General features: G+C 41.1%; 3 protein-coding genes across 4 annotated transcripts in view; 1 reads left to right on the top strand and 2 right to left on the bottom strand.

Annotated features, from left to right (window-relative positions):
• LOC124378048 (protein GPR108) overlaps window positions 1-2450 on the bottom strand; it is a 5299-nt gene extending 2849 nt beyond the window's left edge. The window contains exons 1-3 of the mRNA XM_046837520.1: window positions 2163-2450; window positions 922-1041; window positions 82-132 (exon numbers count right to left, since the gene is read on the bottom strand). Coding sequence (XP_046693476.1) covers window positions 82-132; window positions 922-1041; window positions 2163-2246 — 255 coding nt within the window. The 5' untranslated portion in view covers window positions 2247-2450. The remainder of the gene's footprint in view (window positions 1-81; window positions 133-921; window positions 1042-2162) is intronic.
• A 3445-nt stretch (window positions 2451-5895) lies between these two features.
• On the bottom strand, window positions 5896-7787 carry LOC124378126 (microfibril-associated glycoprotein 4-like). The gene is made up of 4 exons (XM_046837660.1): window positions 7572-7787; window positions 7386-7482; window positions 7107-7274; window positions 5896-6328 (listed from the first exon to the last, which is right to left on the bottom strand). The coding sequence occupies exons 1-4, from the start codon at window positions 7785-7787 to the stop codon at window positions 6072-6074; spliced, it is 738 nt and encodes a 245-aa protein (XP_046693616.1). The 3' UTR covers window positions 5896-6071.
• A 6085-nt stretch (window positions 7788-13872) lies between these two features.
• On the top strand, window positions 13873-15951 carry LOC124378123 (microfibril-associated glycoprotein 4-like). 2 transcript variants are annotated; one of them, XM_046837654.1, is made up of 5 exons: window positions 13873-13968; window positions 14247-14468; window positions 14576-14672; window positions 15119-15286; window positions 15572-15951. In XM_046837654.1, the coding sequence occupies exons 1-5, from the start codon at window positions 13951-13953 to the stop codon at window positions 15829-15831; spliced, it is 765 nt and encodes a 254-aa protein (XP_046693610.1). In that variant the 5' UTR covers window positions 13873-13950; the 3' UTR covers window positions 15832-15951. The 2 variants fall into 2 exon arrangements, with proteins under 2 accessions (XP_046693610.1, XP_046693611.1); XM_046837655.1 differs by having other exon boundaries at window positions 13888-13956.
• The last annotated feature ends 1920 nt before the right edge of the window (window positions 15952-17871 follow it).

Genomic DNA, 17871 nt, shown 5'->3' on the forward strand with positions numbered 1-17871 from the left:
TCACACTCCTGCTGCTGCACCTTCAGCTTCAACACTGCTCAACACACACACACACACACACACACACACACACACACTTACTGTGTAGAAAACTACGCCGTTTACCCGGGACCTGGCCAGACTGAAGCCCACCTACACACACACACACACACACACACACACACACACACACACACACACACACACACACACACACACAGCAGGTGAAAACACACATTTTACAGTATAAGGACAGAGTGTAGATAAGTGGATGTAATACACACCAGTATTAATACACACTCTTATTAACATTTATTCATTTTAATCAATTTTAATAGTTTTACAATTTTTATTTGAGATTAAACACAATTCTCCATCTATCTGTCTGTCCATCTGTCTGTCCTGTCCATCTGTCCATCTGTCTGTCCATCCATCTCTCTCTCTCTCTCTCTCTCTCTCTCTCTCTTCATCTATCCACATGATTTAATCTCCCTCCTTTTATATTCACGTGTGTTTGTTTCTCTCCTCCTCCTTCATGTTTTCTCAGGATCAGGATCAGGATCAGTGACAGTGCTGTGTGTTTCTGACACTCACAGGAATAAATCAGTTATTTGATATAGAGATTACTGATATAATCTACATTACAGCCACATTATTATAATATTCATAAATCATTATATATTTAATATGCAGTAGTGGAACTCGTTTAATCAGAAATACTGAATATATTTATAGATTTAAATATAATGATAGTGTAATAATACAGACAGCAGAATTAAAGTGTGATATAAAGTGAAGATCATCAGCAGCTTCTTCACCATGAACATGAAGATCTACACATCTACACTGTAACGTCACACCCCGGACCAGGCTTTATTAATAAATACTACATTCCTGATGAAGATCATTCACACACACACACACACACACACACCAGCTCACCAGAGGAGGAGACGACTTGTCCATCGTTTTAGGGAACTGTAGAGAGAGCATGCTGAGTTCCAGAGTGGCGTTGGGGAAGAATCCGAAGGTGTTGAGGTGGACGAGAGAACGCGTCTCATTCTGGGAGACAGAGAGAGACGTTAATTTACCCAGCATGCACCTGCACCACGCTCACGCCAGCCTGCACATGACACGTGCTGTTTAATCCTCTGTGTATCTGCAGTGTGAGGTTCTGTGTTTTCAGGAATTTCAGTCACGAGGAAGCCTGACGTGTTCGTCTACTTTGTGTGTTTGATTTCTGCAAAGTTTTTATTTCAGATGAAAAGAAGACAATGGGGTGAAGGGTGTGGAGGAGGGACACGTCTAATCCCTCGTTTTAAGAGACGTCTCGAGCGACAGCGTTTACAAAATAAATAACACTCCTAAAAGTCAGATACTGACAAACCAGTTGCCATAGAAACCCTCCTCATCATACTCTGCCCTCTTTCACATACCTGAGCTCATGCGGCCACGTGATTGGCTGGCGTCGTGTCGCCGTTACTGAATAAGCCCCTCCCACTCAAACTCACAACCTGAACTGGGATTGGTTCAGACACAAAGTCACTGATAAGCTGACATTTATTAAGGAAGAGAGAGAGAGAGAGAGAGAGAGAGAGAGAGAAGAGGAGGAGAAGAAATGATAAAAGCACCCAGGGGATAACAGGGAGAAGAAAAGTTGAGGAGGAGGAGAAGATGATGAGAGTGAGAAGGAGAAGAAGAAGTCACCTGTTACCTGTCACCGGTGATGGACTCTCTCTCTCTCTCTCTCTCTCCCCCCCTCTCTCTCTCTCCTTCTCTCTCTCTCTCTCTCTCCTTCTCTCTCTCTCCCTCTCTCTCCCTCTCTCTCTCTCCCCTCTGTCTCTCTCTCTCTCTCTCTCTCCTCCCTCCCTCCCTCTCTCTCTTTTCTCCCTCTCTCTTTTCCTACTGTAGAACCGGTCACTTTACACCACAGCTGTTACACACTCAGGAACCAGCCACGTGTACACACTTCCGGTTTATATAGTAATAACGCGTTACAACGTGTCTGAACGTAAGGAAGGTATGAAAGCAGTGATGTGTTTATGAAGTGTTTATGAAGTGCTCCGGACTGTCAGCACGAGCCCAGTGTCCTACAGAAAGGCCAGAGCAGGTTTTCTCCCCGGACATGTCCTCAGTCCATCCTGAAGTTCTGAGATCAGCAGGAGATCAGCAGGAGATCTTACCTTCAGAGTGAGGCGGTGGATCCTGGCCTCAATCACACACACCAAGACCGGAAGTAGCGCGTAAACGACTCGGTGGAACAACATCGTTAATCCGCTTAAAACCTAACCGACCTGCTTTAAACGAGTAGATTTGTGTAGCTACTTAACTATAACTAGCTGTTTATTAACTTCCTCCTTCTAACCAGGTAACCACTTCCTGGACGCCGTCATGTTTTTTCTTCTTTTTTCTTCTTATTCCTCTTCCGCACAACCGCGTTCGGATTCAAAAACCCCGCCCCCTTTTCCGACTCCGTGCGCTCCGATTGGCTGGCGCGTTCCGGCCTTCCGTGCGTGGATTCGCTCCAATACTTCCGCCTGCTGTCTGATTGGTTCCTACGCGCCCACATGACCCAAAAGTCAAAGAAGCAGATTGCGCAGAATGCGGGTGGGAATTTAAAAACTCAATATGGAATCCTGGGAACGTCTCCGTTTACACGTCATTGCTGAAGAATCGGCCATCTTGAATTGGACTGTGTTTGGGTTGGAGCCCAATTATATATATAATTATGGTGCAAATATATTGGCACCCAGCACGGTGCACCTTCTGTACTAATACAAAATAAAAAAAAAAACACACAAAAAACATTTAATAATAATAATAATAATAATAATAATATATATATATATATATATATATATATATATATATATATATATATATATATATATATTATATATATATTAGAATGTTATATATGGAAAGAGAAATGGTGTAGGGGTGATTCTGAAGGAAGAGTACAGTAAGAGTGTAGTGGAGGTGAAGAGAGTTTCTGATAGGGTGATGATCGTGAAGCTGGAAGTTGAAGGGATGATGATAAATGTCATCAGTGTTTATGCTCCACAAGTTGGCTGTGAGATGGAGGAGAAGGAAAAGAGTTAGATGAAGTGGTAGAAGATGAACGTAGGAATGAAAGATTGGTGATTGGGGCAGACTTTAATGGGCATGTAGGTGAAGGGAACAGAGGTGATGAGGAGGTGATGGTAGGTGTGGTTTTAAGGAGAGGAATGTGGAAGGGCAGATGGTGGTAGATTTTGCTAAAAGGATGGAAATGGCAGTGGTGAACACTTATTTTAAGAAGAAGGAGGATCATAGGGTGACGTATAAGAGTGGAGGAAGGTGCACACAGGTGGACTATGTGCTATGCAGGAGATGCAACCTGAAGGAGATTGGAGACTGTAAGGTGTTGGCGGGGGACAGTGTAGCTAGACAGCATCGGATGGTGGTCTGTAGGATGGTGTTGGAGGTGAAGAAGAAGAGGAGGAGAGTGAAGACTGAAAGAAGAATAAGATGGTGGAGACTGAAGGAGGAAGAGTGTAGTGTGAGGTTCAGGGAAGAGGTCAGACAGGGGCTCGGTGGTGGTGAAGAGGTGCTGGATGATTGTGGAACTACTGAGGGAGACAGTTAGTAAGGTACTTGGTGTGACATCTGGAAATAGAAAGGAAGACAAAGAGACGTGGTGGTGGAATGAGGAAGTGCAGGAGAGCAGAAGGAGAAAGAGGTTGGAGAAACAGAACTGAGATTGACAGAGTGATGAGAAAAGTAGGCAGGAGAACAAGGAGATGCAGCAGCAGGTGAAGAGGGACATGGTGAAAGCCAAGGAAAAGGTGTATGAGGAGCTGTAGGAGAAGTTGGACACTAAGGAAGGAGAAAAGGATTTATACCGATTGGCCAGGCAGAGGGACCGAGCTGGGAAGGATGTGCTGCAAGTTAGAGCAATAAAGGATGGAGATGGAAATGTGTTGACTAGTGAGGAGAGTGTGTTGAGAAGGTGGAGGGAGTATTTTAAGCAGCTCATGAATGAGGAAAATCAGAGAGAGAGAAGGTTGGATGATGTGGAGTTGGTGAAGCAGGAAGTGAATAGGATTAGTAAGGAGGAAGTGAGAGCAGCGATAAAGAGGATGAAGAGTGGTAACAGTATGGTTTTATGCTGAGGAAGAGCACCACAGATGCCTTATTTGCTTTGAGAATGTTGATGGAGAAGTATAGAGAAGGTCAGAAGGAGCTGCATTGTGTGTTTGTGGATTTAGAGAAAGTGTACGACAGAGTGGAGAGAGGAGTTGTGGTATTGTTTGAGGAAGTCTGGTGTGTCAGAGAAGTATGTGAGGGTGGTGCAGGACATGTATGAGGACAGTGTGACAGCAGTGAAGTGTGCAGTAGGAACGACAGACTGGTTTAAGGTGAAGGTTGGACTGCATCAAGGATCGGCTCTGAGCCCCTTTCCTGTTTGCAGTGGTGATGGACAGGTTGACAGACGAGGTCAATGACTGGACTATGATGTTTGCAGATGATATTGTGATTTGTGGTGGGAGTAGTGAGCAGGTGGAGAAGAGCCTGGAGAGGTGGAGGTATGCGCTGGAGAGAAGGGGAATGAAAGTCAGTAGGAGTAAGACAGAGTACATGTGTGTGAATGAGAGGGAGGGCAGTGGAGTGGTGCGGTTGCAGGAAGAAGAGGTGGAGAAGGTGGAGGACTTCAGGTACCTGGGGTCAACAGTGCAGAGTAATGGAGAGTGTGTTAGAGAAGTGAAGAAAAGAGTGCAGGCAGGGTGGAGTGGGTGGAGAAGAGTGATAGCAGGAGTGATTTGTGATAGAAGAGTATCTGTGAGAGTGAAAGGAAAGTTTATAGGACTGTGGTGGGACCTGAGATGTTGTATGGTTTAGAGATAGTGGCATTGAGTAAAAGACAGGAGGTGGAGCTGGAGGTAGCAGAGCTGAAGATGTTAAGATGTTCGTTGGGAGTGACGACGATGGACAGGATTAGAAATGAGTTTATTCGAGGGACAGTACATGTAGGACATTTTGGAGACAAGGTGAGGGAGGTGAGATTGAGATGGTTTGAGACGGATGATCTGCTGTGGCAACCCCTAGTGGGAGCAGCTGAAGAAGAAGAAGAAGAAGAAGAAGAAGAAGAAGAAGATATATATATATATATGGTATTTGATACAGGAATTAGGTCAGCTATATTTATAATCTAGCTTTAATGTTAATGTTATTGTTTTTTTTAACCTAAATTTTATATAACATTCTAAACATTTGGTGATGAATGAAATTTTATTAGTTATAATTAGTTAGTTGTGTTGGTATAAAATAATCATTGCATAATTATATAGAAAAATAATAGCTTGCAGGATTTATGTTATATTTATGATATATATCCAGCCAATTATGTTCCACAAAATTTTCCATGTTACCGTTATATAGCTCAGATAGATTTGTTTTTATTTCTAGATAATCTAGATAACCCTAGTAATTTAACCACCATACCTTATATATTGTGTCATTTCCAATCATCTGCCTAATATTCTGTAGCTATTAAAACTATTAACCTTGTTGGAGGTCTGCTCCAGCTGCTTGTGTTTAACTTTAGTTAGTAGTAGTCGTTTTTTTCGGACATTTTTACAGTAAGAAATCTAAAACAAACATTTTCGCAGGCTTGCAGTAACAATCGACTGTTTAAACACAAACCAGTGGTGAAAACTGAAGAAAAAATGTAACAATATTATGAAAGTCTTACAGAAGTACAATTGATCTGTATATGGAAAAAAAATAAAAGGACAAACTAATGAGCATTAAAAGAGTTGCTTTTTATTTTTATTAGGATTTTGAAAAGAACCAAGAGATCATGATCAGGAAAATATGAATGATATTTATCAGATCATACACCATGTATAACCACGACTCCGAGACTCCCTCGTGTTGACCATGATATTTGAGAACACTTTGTTTGTCAGACATGTTCCTGCATTGTTTAGGTTTCATGGTTCGCTCATCTTTAACCAGACATCTATAACAAGCTCATTTCAATATATTTATAACATTTGGCTGAATAATAAAATTCAGGATTGGGAATTTCAGCTCTGGATCTCCTGGTGCTATTGTTCAAATTCTGGCAAAAACACACGTCTTATCTTCATGGTTATCGACTTTAAAGAGTAGTAGGCACCTTTCCAGTGATTCCAGTAAATTCCTGTATATGCAGGTACCCCGCTTCCCCATTTGTACACACCATTGGGGTTGGAATGGTGGCAGTTATCAAACCAAAATCCTCCTTCATATGTCTTTGCACAGTTGTTGATGTCTTTGTCGAAAGTTCCAAATGCTTTCCCGTTGTGATACGCTAAAGAGTCTCCTGTGGAATAAAAACATTAAGGAATAAGGCACAATTCCATGAATTTGAGAAACTGGAGAAGAAAACAGCACCAGTTTTGATCCTTCAGACAGTTTTGCTCTGCAAACATCAAGGACAGCTTGAACTTCTCAATGCTTTGAAGTAACCATGGTAGAAGGTGATCATCCTTGGCTAGGTGTGAGACCTTACACCATCATCATGCTCTCAGGCCGTTCATCACCTCCACATCATGAACAACGTCCTGAACATACACAGGCAAGTTGCTTCCATCCTCATCTCCCTGACTTAATTGTTATGTTCTGAAATCTCAGTTGTTAAAATGCTGGTGGAAATTCATGTGTATATTTCAGCTCGAAGCATAACTTCATCTTATACAGACACATTATCAACACAAATATCATCTAAATCTACTTTTATTTGATTTCATTACATTTCAAGGCTCATTGTTTTTTATTACATTGTAAATTTAATTTCGTTATTATTATTACTTTTTTATTACTAACATCTCTGCTTTATTTTCTTATTTCATACCAAATATTTGTGTACGCCAGATTTTCACTGATTAGTTACTTCCATTAGCCTCATAGCTGCAGAACAAAACTGAAGCAGAAACCATCAGACATCGATGTCCTCCTCCATCTACGTCTTCACTTTAACCACTGACATCAGATACATTTTCTCATTTACACGCAAAAATCTCTTCCAGGAACTTTATTTATTTCATTTTTTATTCCCTTTTTTTATTCATTATGATTTTTAAATCATTATTATCTCTCACCTGCACCTCCGTTGATGAATCCAGAGACGTGCAGCATGTACTTCTCCGACTCGGCATCGATGTAGAAAGACGTGTATCTCGCATAAACTTTTGCGTGCTCGAAATCTTCAAGGTCCACCCTCAGCTCGTGCTTCTCTCGCCACGTGATCAAAAATATGTTCTCAAGACCTTTTAGATTTGAGCACATTTCAGTATTAAATCACTCTGACTTATTTATTCTACCAAACCTACAGAGATTGTGTTTGATTTGTAAAAATAACACGATAGAGGAAACCTGACCAAGCCAATATTCGCCTGCGGTGTCTCCAAAGCCATGTTTATACGCTTCCCATGGCCGGTAGAAATTCACAGTGCCATCAGTTCTTTTCTGTATCACCTGCAAGGAAGAAGGAAAAAGAAAAAAAGATTAGATACTAATCTACAGAATCCACAATTTAAACATCAATCCAGTTAAAATCCACATACTGTCCATTTCCCTTCACTGCGTTCATCATTTTCAGTGCAGCCCATATCACAGTACACCTGCAGCGGTCTCTTCGGGCCTACAGGGTAGATGGTATAAACTCCACTGTGGATGGAGCCGTTATTGAAAATGTCCTGACAGTCCAGCGGCAAGAAATTCTGGTTAATAACATGGCACTGCACCAGCAGGGGAAGGGCTAGACTCCATAACACGTACATCGGAACCGAAGGAACCGTGACGTGAAGGACGTTCTGTTGTATACAACTCATGACTTGTAGTGCAAAGGTCAAATCTAAAGAAATCAGTAAATGACCACAAAAATAAAAAATAAAACGCATTAATTCAAACACCACATGTTCATCTTTTACTTGGTAAATTAACAAGCACTTTATGATGTAGGCTGTAAATTATAAATCCCTGCAACTCATTCAGGGTTAAAAACCGTAATAAAACGGTTACAGTAAAAAACTGTAAAATATTAATGGATGAAATTCAGAATAGGTTTTAATCACAGCTGCATTAGGTTTCATTAATTCTTTCCAGATTTAATTTATGTGCACAAAACATCATAGAGTAAAATGAGTTTAAATTGCTGGTTAAAAAGTATAAAAACGAATTATAATTCTATAAATAAATCCTTGTTTACCTGTTGCTAAACGTTGCCTCCGGGTAGATACCTGATTTAGGGATGTCACCTCTGACATTCAGCAGGATTTTATATCCTCTCTCCGCCGTGCTCAATAAATAAAAATAAGTCAATTCATTATCAGTATCCATTTCAGGTTCAGACCCAATCATTTCCCAGAAACACCGGCGAAAGAAAACACCTGTATTCCCTGGAATATTGGATTCTCCAAAGTAACACTGTACAAAGACAGTAACCAGAGCTCAGGATCAGGCCATGGATTCATTTGAATGCAGCCAATTGTCTGTCCAACGAGCAGGAAGTAGCTTTGTGTTAAATGTTCTATTTAGTTTCTTTTTTTTTTTTTTTATGCCCCATGAGGACACTGACCTTGTTGTTGTGTGGGTTTTATTTTGGATTTCACAGATACACGATTCCCCAATAAAATCTCTCTATTGTTATTCTTGGTTTAAGTTTTGTTTTCAGTACAGTCTCATTAATTGTTCTCCACCCATGGCCTGGTGAAGCTCACACTGCCACCTATTCTCCAACTATCAAAAAACGGTTTCTCATTTTGCAGTTATCTGGAACCCTAGGCAGGGTTAACTCCCCAACACTGGTGTTAAATTACTTCGGATAATGCTGGGATTTTATTGTTTATTTACAACAAAGACCTGCTGAGATATAACAGAATAATACAGGAGTAGCGCATCGCATTACCTTTCACAGAACACCTGCGATGCACATGGTGTAAACATTATTGTGAATAATAAGTTGATCAGTCACACCATGAAGTTATGGGAAAGAGTAGTGGAAGCCAGGCTGAGAGAAGAGGTGACCATCTGTGAGCAACAGTATGGTTTCATGCTGAGGAAGAGCACCACAGACGCATTATTTGCTTTGAGAATGTTGATGGAGAAGTATAGAGAAGGTCAGAAGGAGTTGCTTTGTATGTTTGTGGAGAGAGGAGTTGTGGTATTGTATGAGGAAGTCTGGTGTGTCAGAGAAGTATTTGAGGGTGGTGCAGGACATGTATGAGGACAGTGTGACAGCAGTGAAGTGTGCAGTAGGAACGACAGACTGGTTCAAGGTGGAGGTTGGACTGCATCAAGGATCGGCTCTGAGCCCTTTCCTGTTTGCAGTGGTGATGGACAGGTTAACAGACGAGGTCAGACAGAAGTCTCTGTGGACTATGATGTTTGCGGATGATATTGTGATTTGTGGTGAGAGTAGGGAGCAGGTGGAGAAGATCCTGGAGAGGTGGAGGTACACGCTGGAGAGAAGGAGAATGAAAGTCAGTAGGAGTAAGACAGAGTACATGTGTGTGAATGAGAGGGAGGGCAGTGGAGGGGTGCGGTTGCAGGGAGAAGAGGTGGAGAAGGTGGAGGAGTTCAGGTACCTGGGGTCAACAGTGCAGAGTAATGGAGAGTGTGTTAGAGAAGTGAAGAAAAGAGTGCAGGCAGGGTGGAGTGGGTGGAGAAGAGTGACAGGAGTGATTTGTGATAGAAGAGTATCTGTGAGAGTGAAAGGGAAAGTTTATAGGACTGTGGTGGGACCTGAGATGTTATATGGTTTAGAGACAGTGGCATTGAGTAAAAGACAGTAGGCGGAGCTGGAGGTAGCAGAGCTGAAGATGTTGAGATGTTTATTGGGAGTGATGACGATGGACAGGATTAGAAATGAGTTTATTAGAGGAACAGCACATGTAGGACATTTTGGAGACAAGGTGAGAGAGGTGAGATTGAGATGGTTTGGACATGTGCAGAGGAGGGACATGTGGTATATCAGTAGGAAAATGCTGAGGATGGAGCCAGCAGGAAGAGGAAAAGAGGAATTTATGGATGTGGTGAGGGAAGACATGCAGGTAGTTAAATAAGGCAGATGTAGAGGACAGAGTGGTATGGAGACGGATGATCCGCTGTGGCTATGAAGAATTATAATAGGCAACACAAGATAACCTGTATGAGAAAATGCATTAGAATTTAAACATTGTACAAATTTGACTCGATTCATAATGCCATGAACCCAATGAGTGGAATTTCTGTTAGGAATTTACCTTCAATGATTTGAAGACTGTTTATTGCCACCAGAGATTTCAACTATGCACATCTCAAGATAGTGATGATTCCATCAGCATGTTGACAGCATGTGCAACTAAAGAAAAAATGCTGGCTCTTGTTTACACAAACATTTCTGGAGCATACCATGTGGTGCCCCACCCACACCTTGGCTAGTCAGCCCACACCTCTGTTATACTAATTTCAGCATTCAGTCTGCTCATCAGACTAGACAGACAGGTTGAAAACCTGGCCAACAGGAGTTATATCTGCTGCTCAGGACTGTTTTAAGTGCACTGACTGGGACATGTTCAGGGAGGCTGCAGCCATCACTGACCCCAGAAACATCATCTCGTGCCCAACCAGAGCAGGTGATAAGGTGGCCATAAGAACAGCAAAACAGCCCCAGGTCATTAGAGAGGCCACACATGAATAAGCTTAGAGTTTTCACAACCACTTGAAGAACAGCAGCGACACATGGCACATGTGGCAGGGCATCCAAGCCATCACCGATTGAAAGACATCATTGCCTTTTATCATTGCAGTTGTTGTGAAGAAAGCTTTAAGCAAAGACAACCCACAGAAAGCTGAGGGACCAGACAACATTCCCAGCAGGGTACCCTGAGGATGTGCCGACCAGCTGGCGTATACTCTTACCAAAATCATCATCTTTATGAGCAGCGGCATCATTCCAGTGTCCTTCGAGGGAACCACCATTGTCCCCCTGACAAAGAAGTCTTCTATGTTTTGCCTTCACACTTACATCCATCAGTAAAGGGAGGTGGTAGCTCAATGGTTAAGGCATTGGACCCTGGACTGGGAAGGGCACAATTTTAAATCCCAACACCACCAAGCTGCCACTGCTGGGAACTTGAGCAACTTCTAAGTTGTAATCACTTTGGATAAGGTGCGTGATCTGCATCAGCCAAATGGCATTCATGTAAATGTACATTTGCTGATGACCATGGTGGCGCTAATCACTAAGAATAACGAGTCAACATACAGAGAGGAAGTGTAGCGGCTACTAGACTGGTGTAAAGCCAACAACCTGTTTCTGAAGGTGGACAAGAATAAAGAGTTGCACTTTATGTTCTATCACCTGCACTTTATGTTCTATCACCTGCACTTTATGTTCTATCACCTGCACTTTATGCTCTATCACTTGCACTTTATGTTCTATCACCTGCACTTTATGCTCTATCACATGCACTTTATGCTCTATCACATGCACTTTATGCTCTATCACATGCACTTTATGCTCTATCACCTGCATTTTATGCTCTATCACCTGCATTTTATGCACTGTTACATGCACTTTATGCTCTATCACATGCACTTTATGCTCTATCACCTGCACTTTATGCTCTATCACATGCACTTTATGCTCTCTCACCTGCACTTTATGCTCTCTCACATGCACTTTATGCTCTATCACATGCACTTTATGCTCTATCACCTGCACTTTATGCTCTATCACCTGCACTTTATGCTCTCTCACCTGCACTTTATGCTCTATCACATGCACTTTATGCTCTCTCACCTGCACTTTATGCTCTATCACCTGCACTTTATGCTCTATCACATGCACTTTATGCTCTATCACATGCACTTTATGCTCTATCACCTGCACTTTATGCTCTATCACCTGCACTTTATGCTCTCTCACATGCACTTTATGCTCTATCACATGCACTTTATGCTCTATCACCTGCACTTTATGCTCTATCACATGCACTTTATGCTCTCACCTGCACTTTATGCTCTCTCACATGCACTTTATGCTCTATCACATGCACTTTATGCTCTATCACCTGCACTTTATGCTCTCTCACCTGCACTTTATGCTCTATCACATGCACTTTATGCTCTCTCACCTGCACTTTATGCTCTATCACCTGCACTTTATGCTCTATCACATGCACTTTATGCTCTATCACATGCACTTTATGCTCTATCACCTGCACTTTATGCTCTATCACCTGCACTTTATGCTCTCTCACCTGCACTTTATGCTCTCACATGCACTTTATGCTCTCTCACATGCACTTTATGCTCTATCACATGCACTTTATGCTCTCTCACCTGCACTTTATGCTCTATCACATGCACTTTATGCTCTATCACATGCACTTTATGCTCTCTCACATGCACTTTATGCTCTATCACCTGCACTTTATGCTCTATCACATGCACTTTATGCTCTCTCACCTGCACTTTATGCTCTATCACCTGCACTTTATGCTCTCTCACCTGCACTTTATGCTCTCTCACATGCACTTTATGCTCTATCACATGCACTTTATGCTCTATCACATGCACTTTATGCTCTATCATGCACTTTATGCTCTATCACCTGCACTTTATGCTCTATCACCTGCACTTTATGCTCTCTCACATGCACTTTATGCTCTATCACATGCACTTTATGCTCTATCACCTGCACTTTATGCTCTATCACATGCACTTTATGCTCTCACCTGCACTTTATGCTCTCTCTCACATGCACTTTATGCTCTATCACATGCACTTTATGCTCTATCACCTGCACTTTATGCTCTCACCTGCACTTTATGCTCTATCACATGCACTTTATGCTCTCTCACCTGCACTTTATGCTCTATCACCTGCACTTTATGCTCTATCACATGCACTTTATGCTCTATCACATGCACTTTATGCTCTATCACCTGCACTTTATGCTCTATCACCTGCACTTTATGCTCTCTCACCTGCACTTTATGCTCTCTCACATGCACTTTATGCTCTCTCACATGCACTTTATGCTCTATCACATGCACTTTATGCTCTCTCACCTGCACTTTATGCTCTATCACATGCACTTTATGCTCTATCACATGCACTTTATGCTCTCTCACATGCACTTTATGCTCTATCACCTGCACTTTATGCTCTATCACATGCACTTTATGCTCTCTCACCTGCACTTTATGCTCTATCACCTGCACTTTATGCTCTCTCACCTGCACTTTATGCTCTCTCACATGCACTTTATGCTCTATCACATGCACTTTATGCTCTATCACATGCACTTTATGTTCTATCACCTGCACTTTATGCTCTATCACATGCACTTTATGCTCTATCACATGCACTTTATGCTCTATCACATGCACTTTATGCTCTATCACCTGCACTTTATGCTCTATCACATGCACTTTATGCTCTCTCACCTGCACTTTATGCTCTCTCACCTGCACTTTATGCTCTATCACATGCACTTTATGCTCTATCACATGCACTTTATGCTCTATCACATGCACTTTATGCTCTATCACATGTACAGTCCCATTTGTTCTAGTTAGTTTTGTGTTATCTTGTGTTAATTTGTGTTGTGTTGAGTAGCACCTTGGTCCTGGTGCAAAGTTGTTTTATTTCACTCTACTGTATATGGTAGAATGGATAACAAAGACATGATGTAGTTGGGAGGAGTTTGGAAGTTCAGCAGTGTTTATAAAGGAGAACATTGGGAAATGAGAGGAGAGAAGAACAGTAGGTAAGATCTAATGTTACATTTCATATACAGAGATTTTCCTTTCAGCTTTGGGAAGAGAAATCGGTATATAATGGAAAACGTTTAATAATAATCATGTTTTCTCTAAATTTACAGGTGTTTTTTGTTCAGAATCTCTGCTTTAGAATCAAGACCTCATTTTCTTGAGGAAGCTGGAAAAGACTAAAATGATGGAAAGTCACAGTGTAATTACTGAATTTGTATTAGTTTTTTATTTTATTGAATTATTATTTAGACTGATAATTTTTTATTGTATGTTGTTGTTTTTCATAAAACTATTTTTATTTTATTTTATTTTGCTTTATAGAACTTAAGAGTTATATTTATGTTAGGTTTGTAATCTTGTGTATCAGTGTAGATTTATTCATTGCTGGAGACTCAAAGCACTTTTGTACGTCGCTCTGGATAAGGGCATCTGCTAAATGCCACAAATGTAAATTTTATTTGTATTTTTCTTCTCCAGTTCTTGGTGTTTTCGGTGGTCTCTGTGTTCGGTGTTCTGCCCACGCTGGTTGAAAGTACTCCTGTTTCTCAGGATGGTCTTCCAACAGACTGCTCTGATGTTTATGCTAGCGGGCAAAAAGTCAGTGGCGTGTACACAATCTACCCTACAGCAGATACACCTGTCCAGGTCTACTGTGATATGGGCTGTCTGGGGAGCAAAGCTGAAGATGGGTTTTGGACGGTACATGTAGACATGTTTTATTTTTATTTAAATTAAATGCAGTCCAGAGCTGCCCTTTTGCACCAAATTCACAGGAATAGATTTTTGTAATGTTACTTTTCCACCAGGTGATTCAGAGGAGAATGGACGGCAGTGTGAACTTCTACAGACCATGGGAACACTACAAGAAAGGGTTTGGGGACAAGTATGGAGAATACTGGCTGGGTGAGAAGTGACAGCACAGACCTAACTACATTCATAATATAATAAAAATCCCAGATAATAAGTGTGTCAAAGATCCACTCAAATATGCTAATTCTAATCTAGTTCTAATTAGACCATTTAGGACAGTTTTATAATAAATCAATTCAAATGAAGCCTTATTATCATCATTCCACGACATGTGGAGACATTGTTGTCTCACAGGACAAAGTTTTATACTGAATATTGTTTTATATTGTAAATGCAAAACGCTTCAGCTCAATGCTTCCCCCATGCGGACAGACTGAGTAACACACTTTATAGACTGTTTATTTAGTAAAAAAGGGGCACTAAATTTCCAGTCTTTCCTTCTCCTTTTCTAAAATCATTGATGTACTTCAAATATCACTGCATTATATACAGTTTATTCCTAATTATTTATCAACACATGATTTTTCTTCTATCCCCAGGATTAGAAAACATCTACCAGCTCACACACAAGAGGAAATACGAGCTGAAGGTGGACCTGCAGGACTTTGATGGAGCAACAGCTTTCGCTCGCTATTCCTCCTTCTCTATAGACTCTGAAGCTGAAGGCTACAAACTGCATGTTAGTGGTTTCATCAACGGAAGTGCAGGTAAGTGAGAGAGATTGAGAGATTTGGAGAAAACTACAGGAAGTGGAAGCTCAGTAGGTTGGACTTCTGACTGGAAGGTCGCAAGTTCAAATCTCTGCATCACCAAGCTGCAAGCTGGATCAGATGTTTAAAAGAGATAATTGTTGAAAAGGTTGATCTAGTTAAAGGTGTCTACTCAATGCCATAAATGTAAACTACATAGACAGAGAAGAAAAAACACTGAAGTAAAGTGATGATGCAAATAATCCAGAGAGTGTGTAGTGACAGGTGTTTGTTGATCTGCAGGTGATTCTCTGGCTCTCCACAATGGACAGAAATTCTCCACCTTTGATAAAGACCAGGACTCGAATGCAAATGGGAACTGTGCTAAATCCTACCTCGGGGCTTTTTGGTACAACAACTGCCACCAAGCTAATCCTAACGGGATTTACCTGTGGGGACGGGATGGGACTCTGTTTGCCATCGGAGATGTTTGGTACACCTGGAAAACCTATGATTATGGTCTCAAGTCCATCGCTATGAAGATCAGACCTGTAGCAGAATGATGAGTTTCTCTTTATTACATCATTGTTCTTCATGTTGTTCTTTTCCTTTCTTTCATTCACATTTAGAGACAGAAGGAAAACACAAATATATCAATAAATAAGAAATAAAAGAATATGCTACGACCTGGTTGTTGTACTGTGTATGATTGTGTATGTGACAAATAAAAGTGCATTTTGAAAAGGGAAGTCGTGCAGCTCAGCATAACGGCGGTGGAACAAGAACACAAACCATGTCGTTGAGTTAAAGTGGAGACACTCGGGAAAATATGACTGTAGAAAACGTACAAAAGTTTTTGCCTTCAAATGAACTTCAATCTCTAAAGTAGTGATTTATTATAACTCTAATGTTCCTGTGATCATTTTATCACAAGATTCTCCACTTAATCACCTCAGTTTCTGTGTAAAGACTCGAATGTGACTCTCAGCACACTGATCTATTAATAGAATGATATTAAAGACTCAAACACTGATTGATTTCTATTACAATCATCATGAACACAAAACCTTCTTTAATAAAACGTGTAAATGAGGTCACGTGTGTTGTGGTGAGTTCGAGTCTGGAGTTTCTTCATCATTTATTCCTCTCTAAATGTTCTGCTTGATGTTGAACTGATGCTGAACTGTATGTTGGTGATCAGTAGATACACCAATCAGAACACGTGTAAAACAGAGCGTGCGCTCGATCCTGATTGGTGACTCGCTGCGAGTTTCAACGTAACTGGTGAACAACATTCATCAAATATATCCGTCAGGGTTTCAGCTTCATGAGCTGCTGCTGTGCTGTGATCAGAGTCGAGTGTTCTTCTGGTTTAGTGTACACACGGCTGCTCATCAGGGATAAACACACATCGCTCACCTTCACTCTTCTGGAAAGCTGCTTTGAGACGATGTCTGTTGTGAAAAGCGCAATAGAAATAAACTTGACTTGATTTGACTTGAAGATCTGGAACAGTGTTCAGGCTTCTTATTTCCAGTGAAGAGAAACTGTAATGTTACACATACAGCTGTGTGCTTTCATGTAATTATGTCTATTAGGACCGAGGACCCCCTAGGGGTCGCGCACCCCTGGTTGAAGACCAATTCATTAGAATATTTATCTTGAAACCCATTTCTTTGCTAAACCCTAATCCTCAACCTGAATATTTTAGTAAATACAGGAAAAGCGGTTGGAGTTAAGGTTTGGTTAAAGCCAGCGGTGGGTCGTGTATTTGGTACCTGGACCTTCAGTGTGGACATACTCAACTTAATCCACCGCTTAATACACCACAATCACATCACAATTATAGAAACCATCAATACAATACAAACACACAATATAACAACACGTGCATTACAGAGAGACGTTTCACATCTGGAGGTGAAAACCATTTTACTAAAACAACAAACCCAGTTACACTCTAAACCTCTACACTACAACCACAACTGTGCACCTACAACATCTGGAGCAGTTCACAAACAATATTTGTCTAATAACATGACAAAAACATAAAAATCTAAATTAAACACAACCTACTCATAATGTGCAGCGCCCCCCAGAGGCTGTAATCCAGTGGTACCGCTCGTATTCACTGGTCTGGAAGTGGAGAACAAACCCTTTCCCGGGCTGAGACACGCTAGCTAGCTTCAGGGTTGGTGACCTCCTCACCATGTCTCGCTTTTCTTCACAATGGATTTTAAAGTATGTCTGAGACCAAATCAATTTCTCTTCCTCTGTAGGTGTAAAAAAGTCAAACTCAAGTCAAGTCAAGTTTATTTCTATTGCGCTTTTCACAACAGACATTGTCTCAAAGCAGACCAATTTCAAATCTCCCATTTATGTCTAAGATTTTAGAAAAGATTGTCGCTGCACAGTTATGTTCCTACCTGCAAGAGAACAATATCTTTGAAGAATTTCAGTCAGGTTTTAGGCTCCATCATAGCACAGAAACTGCTCTAGTTAAAATAACTAATGACCTGTTTTTAGCTTCAGACCAAGGCTTCATCTCGCTGTTAGTTTTACTAGATCTTAGTGCTGCATTCGACACTATAGACCATGATCTC

The sequence above is a fragment of the Silurus meridionalis genome, chromosome 24, assembly GCF_014805685.1.
Source record: "Silurus meridionalis isolate SWU-2019-XX chromosome 24, ASM1480568v1, whole genome shotgun sequence".
Lineage (NCBI taxonomy): Eukaryota > Metazoa > Chordata > Actinopteri > Siluriformes > Siluridae > Silurus > Silurus meridionalis.

Coding starts and splice junctions, on each gene's coding strand:
- LOC124378123 (XM_046837654.1), top strand. Junction 14,673..15,118: donor GTATGGAGAATACTGGCTGG/GTGAGAAGTGAC, acceptor TTCTATCCCCAG/GATTAGAAAACATCTACCAG. Junction 15,287..15,571: donor TTTCATCAACGGAAGTGCAG/GTAAGTGAGAGA, acceptor GTTGATCTGCAG/GTGATTCTCTGGCTCTCCAC.
- LOC124378126 (XM_046837660.1), bottom strand. CDS start 7,787: ATGTACGTGTTATGGAGTCTAGCCCTTCCCCTGCTGGTGCAGTGCCAT. Junction 7,483..7,571: donor GCAGTGAAGGGAAATGGACA/GTATGTGGATTT, acceptor TCTTCCTTGCAG/GTGATACAGAAAAGAACTGA. Junction 6,329..7,106: donor ATTCATCAACGGAGGTGCAG/GTGAGAGATAAT, acceptor TTTATTCCACAG/GAGACTCTTTAGCGTATCAC.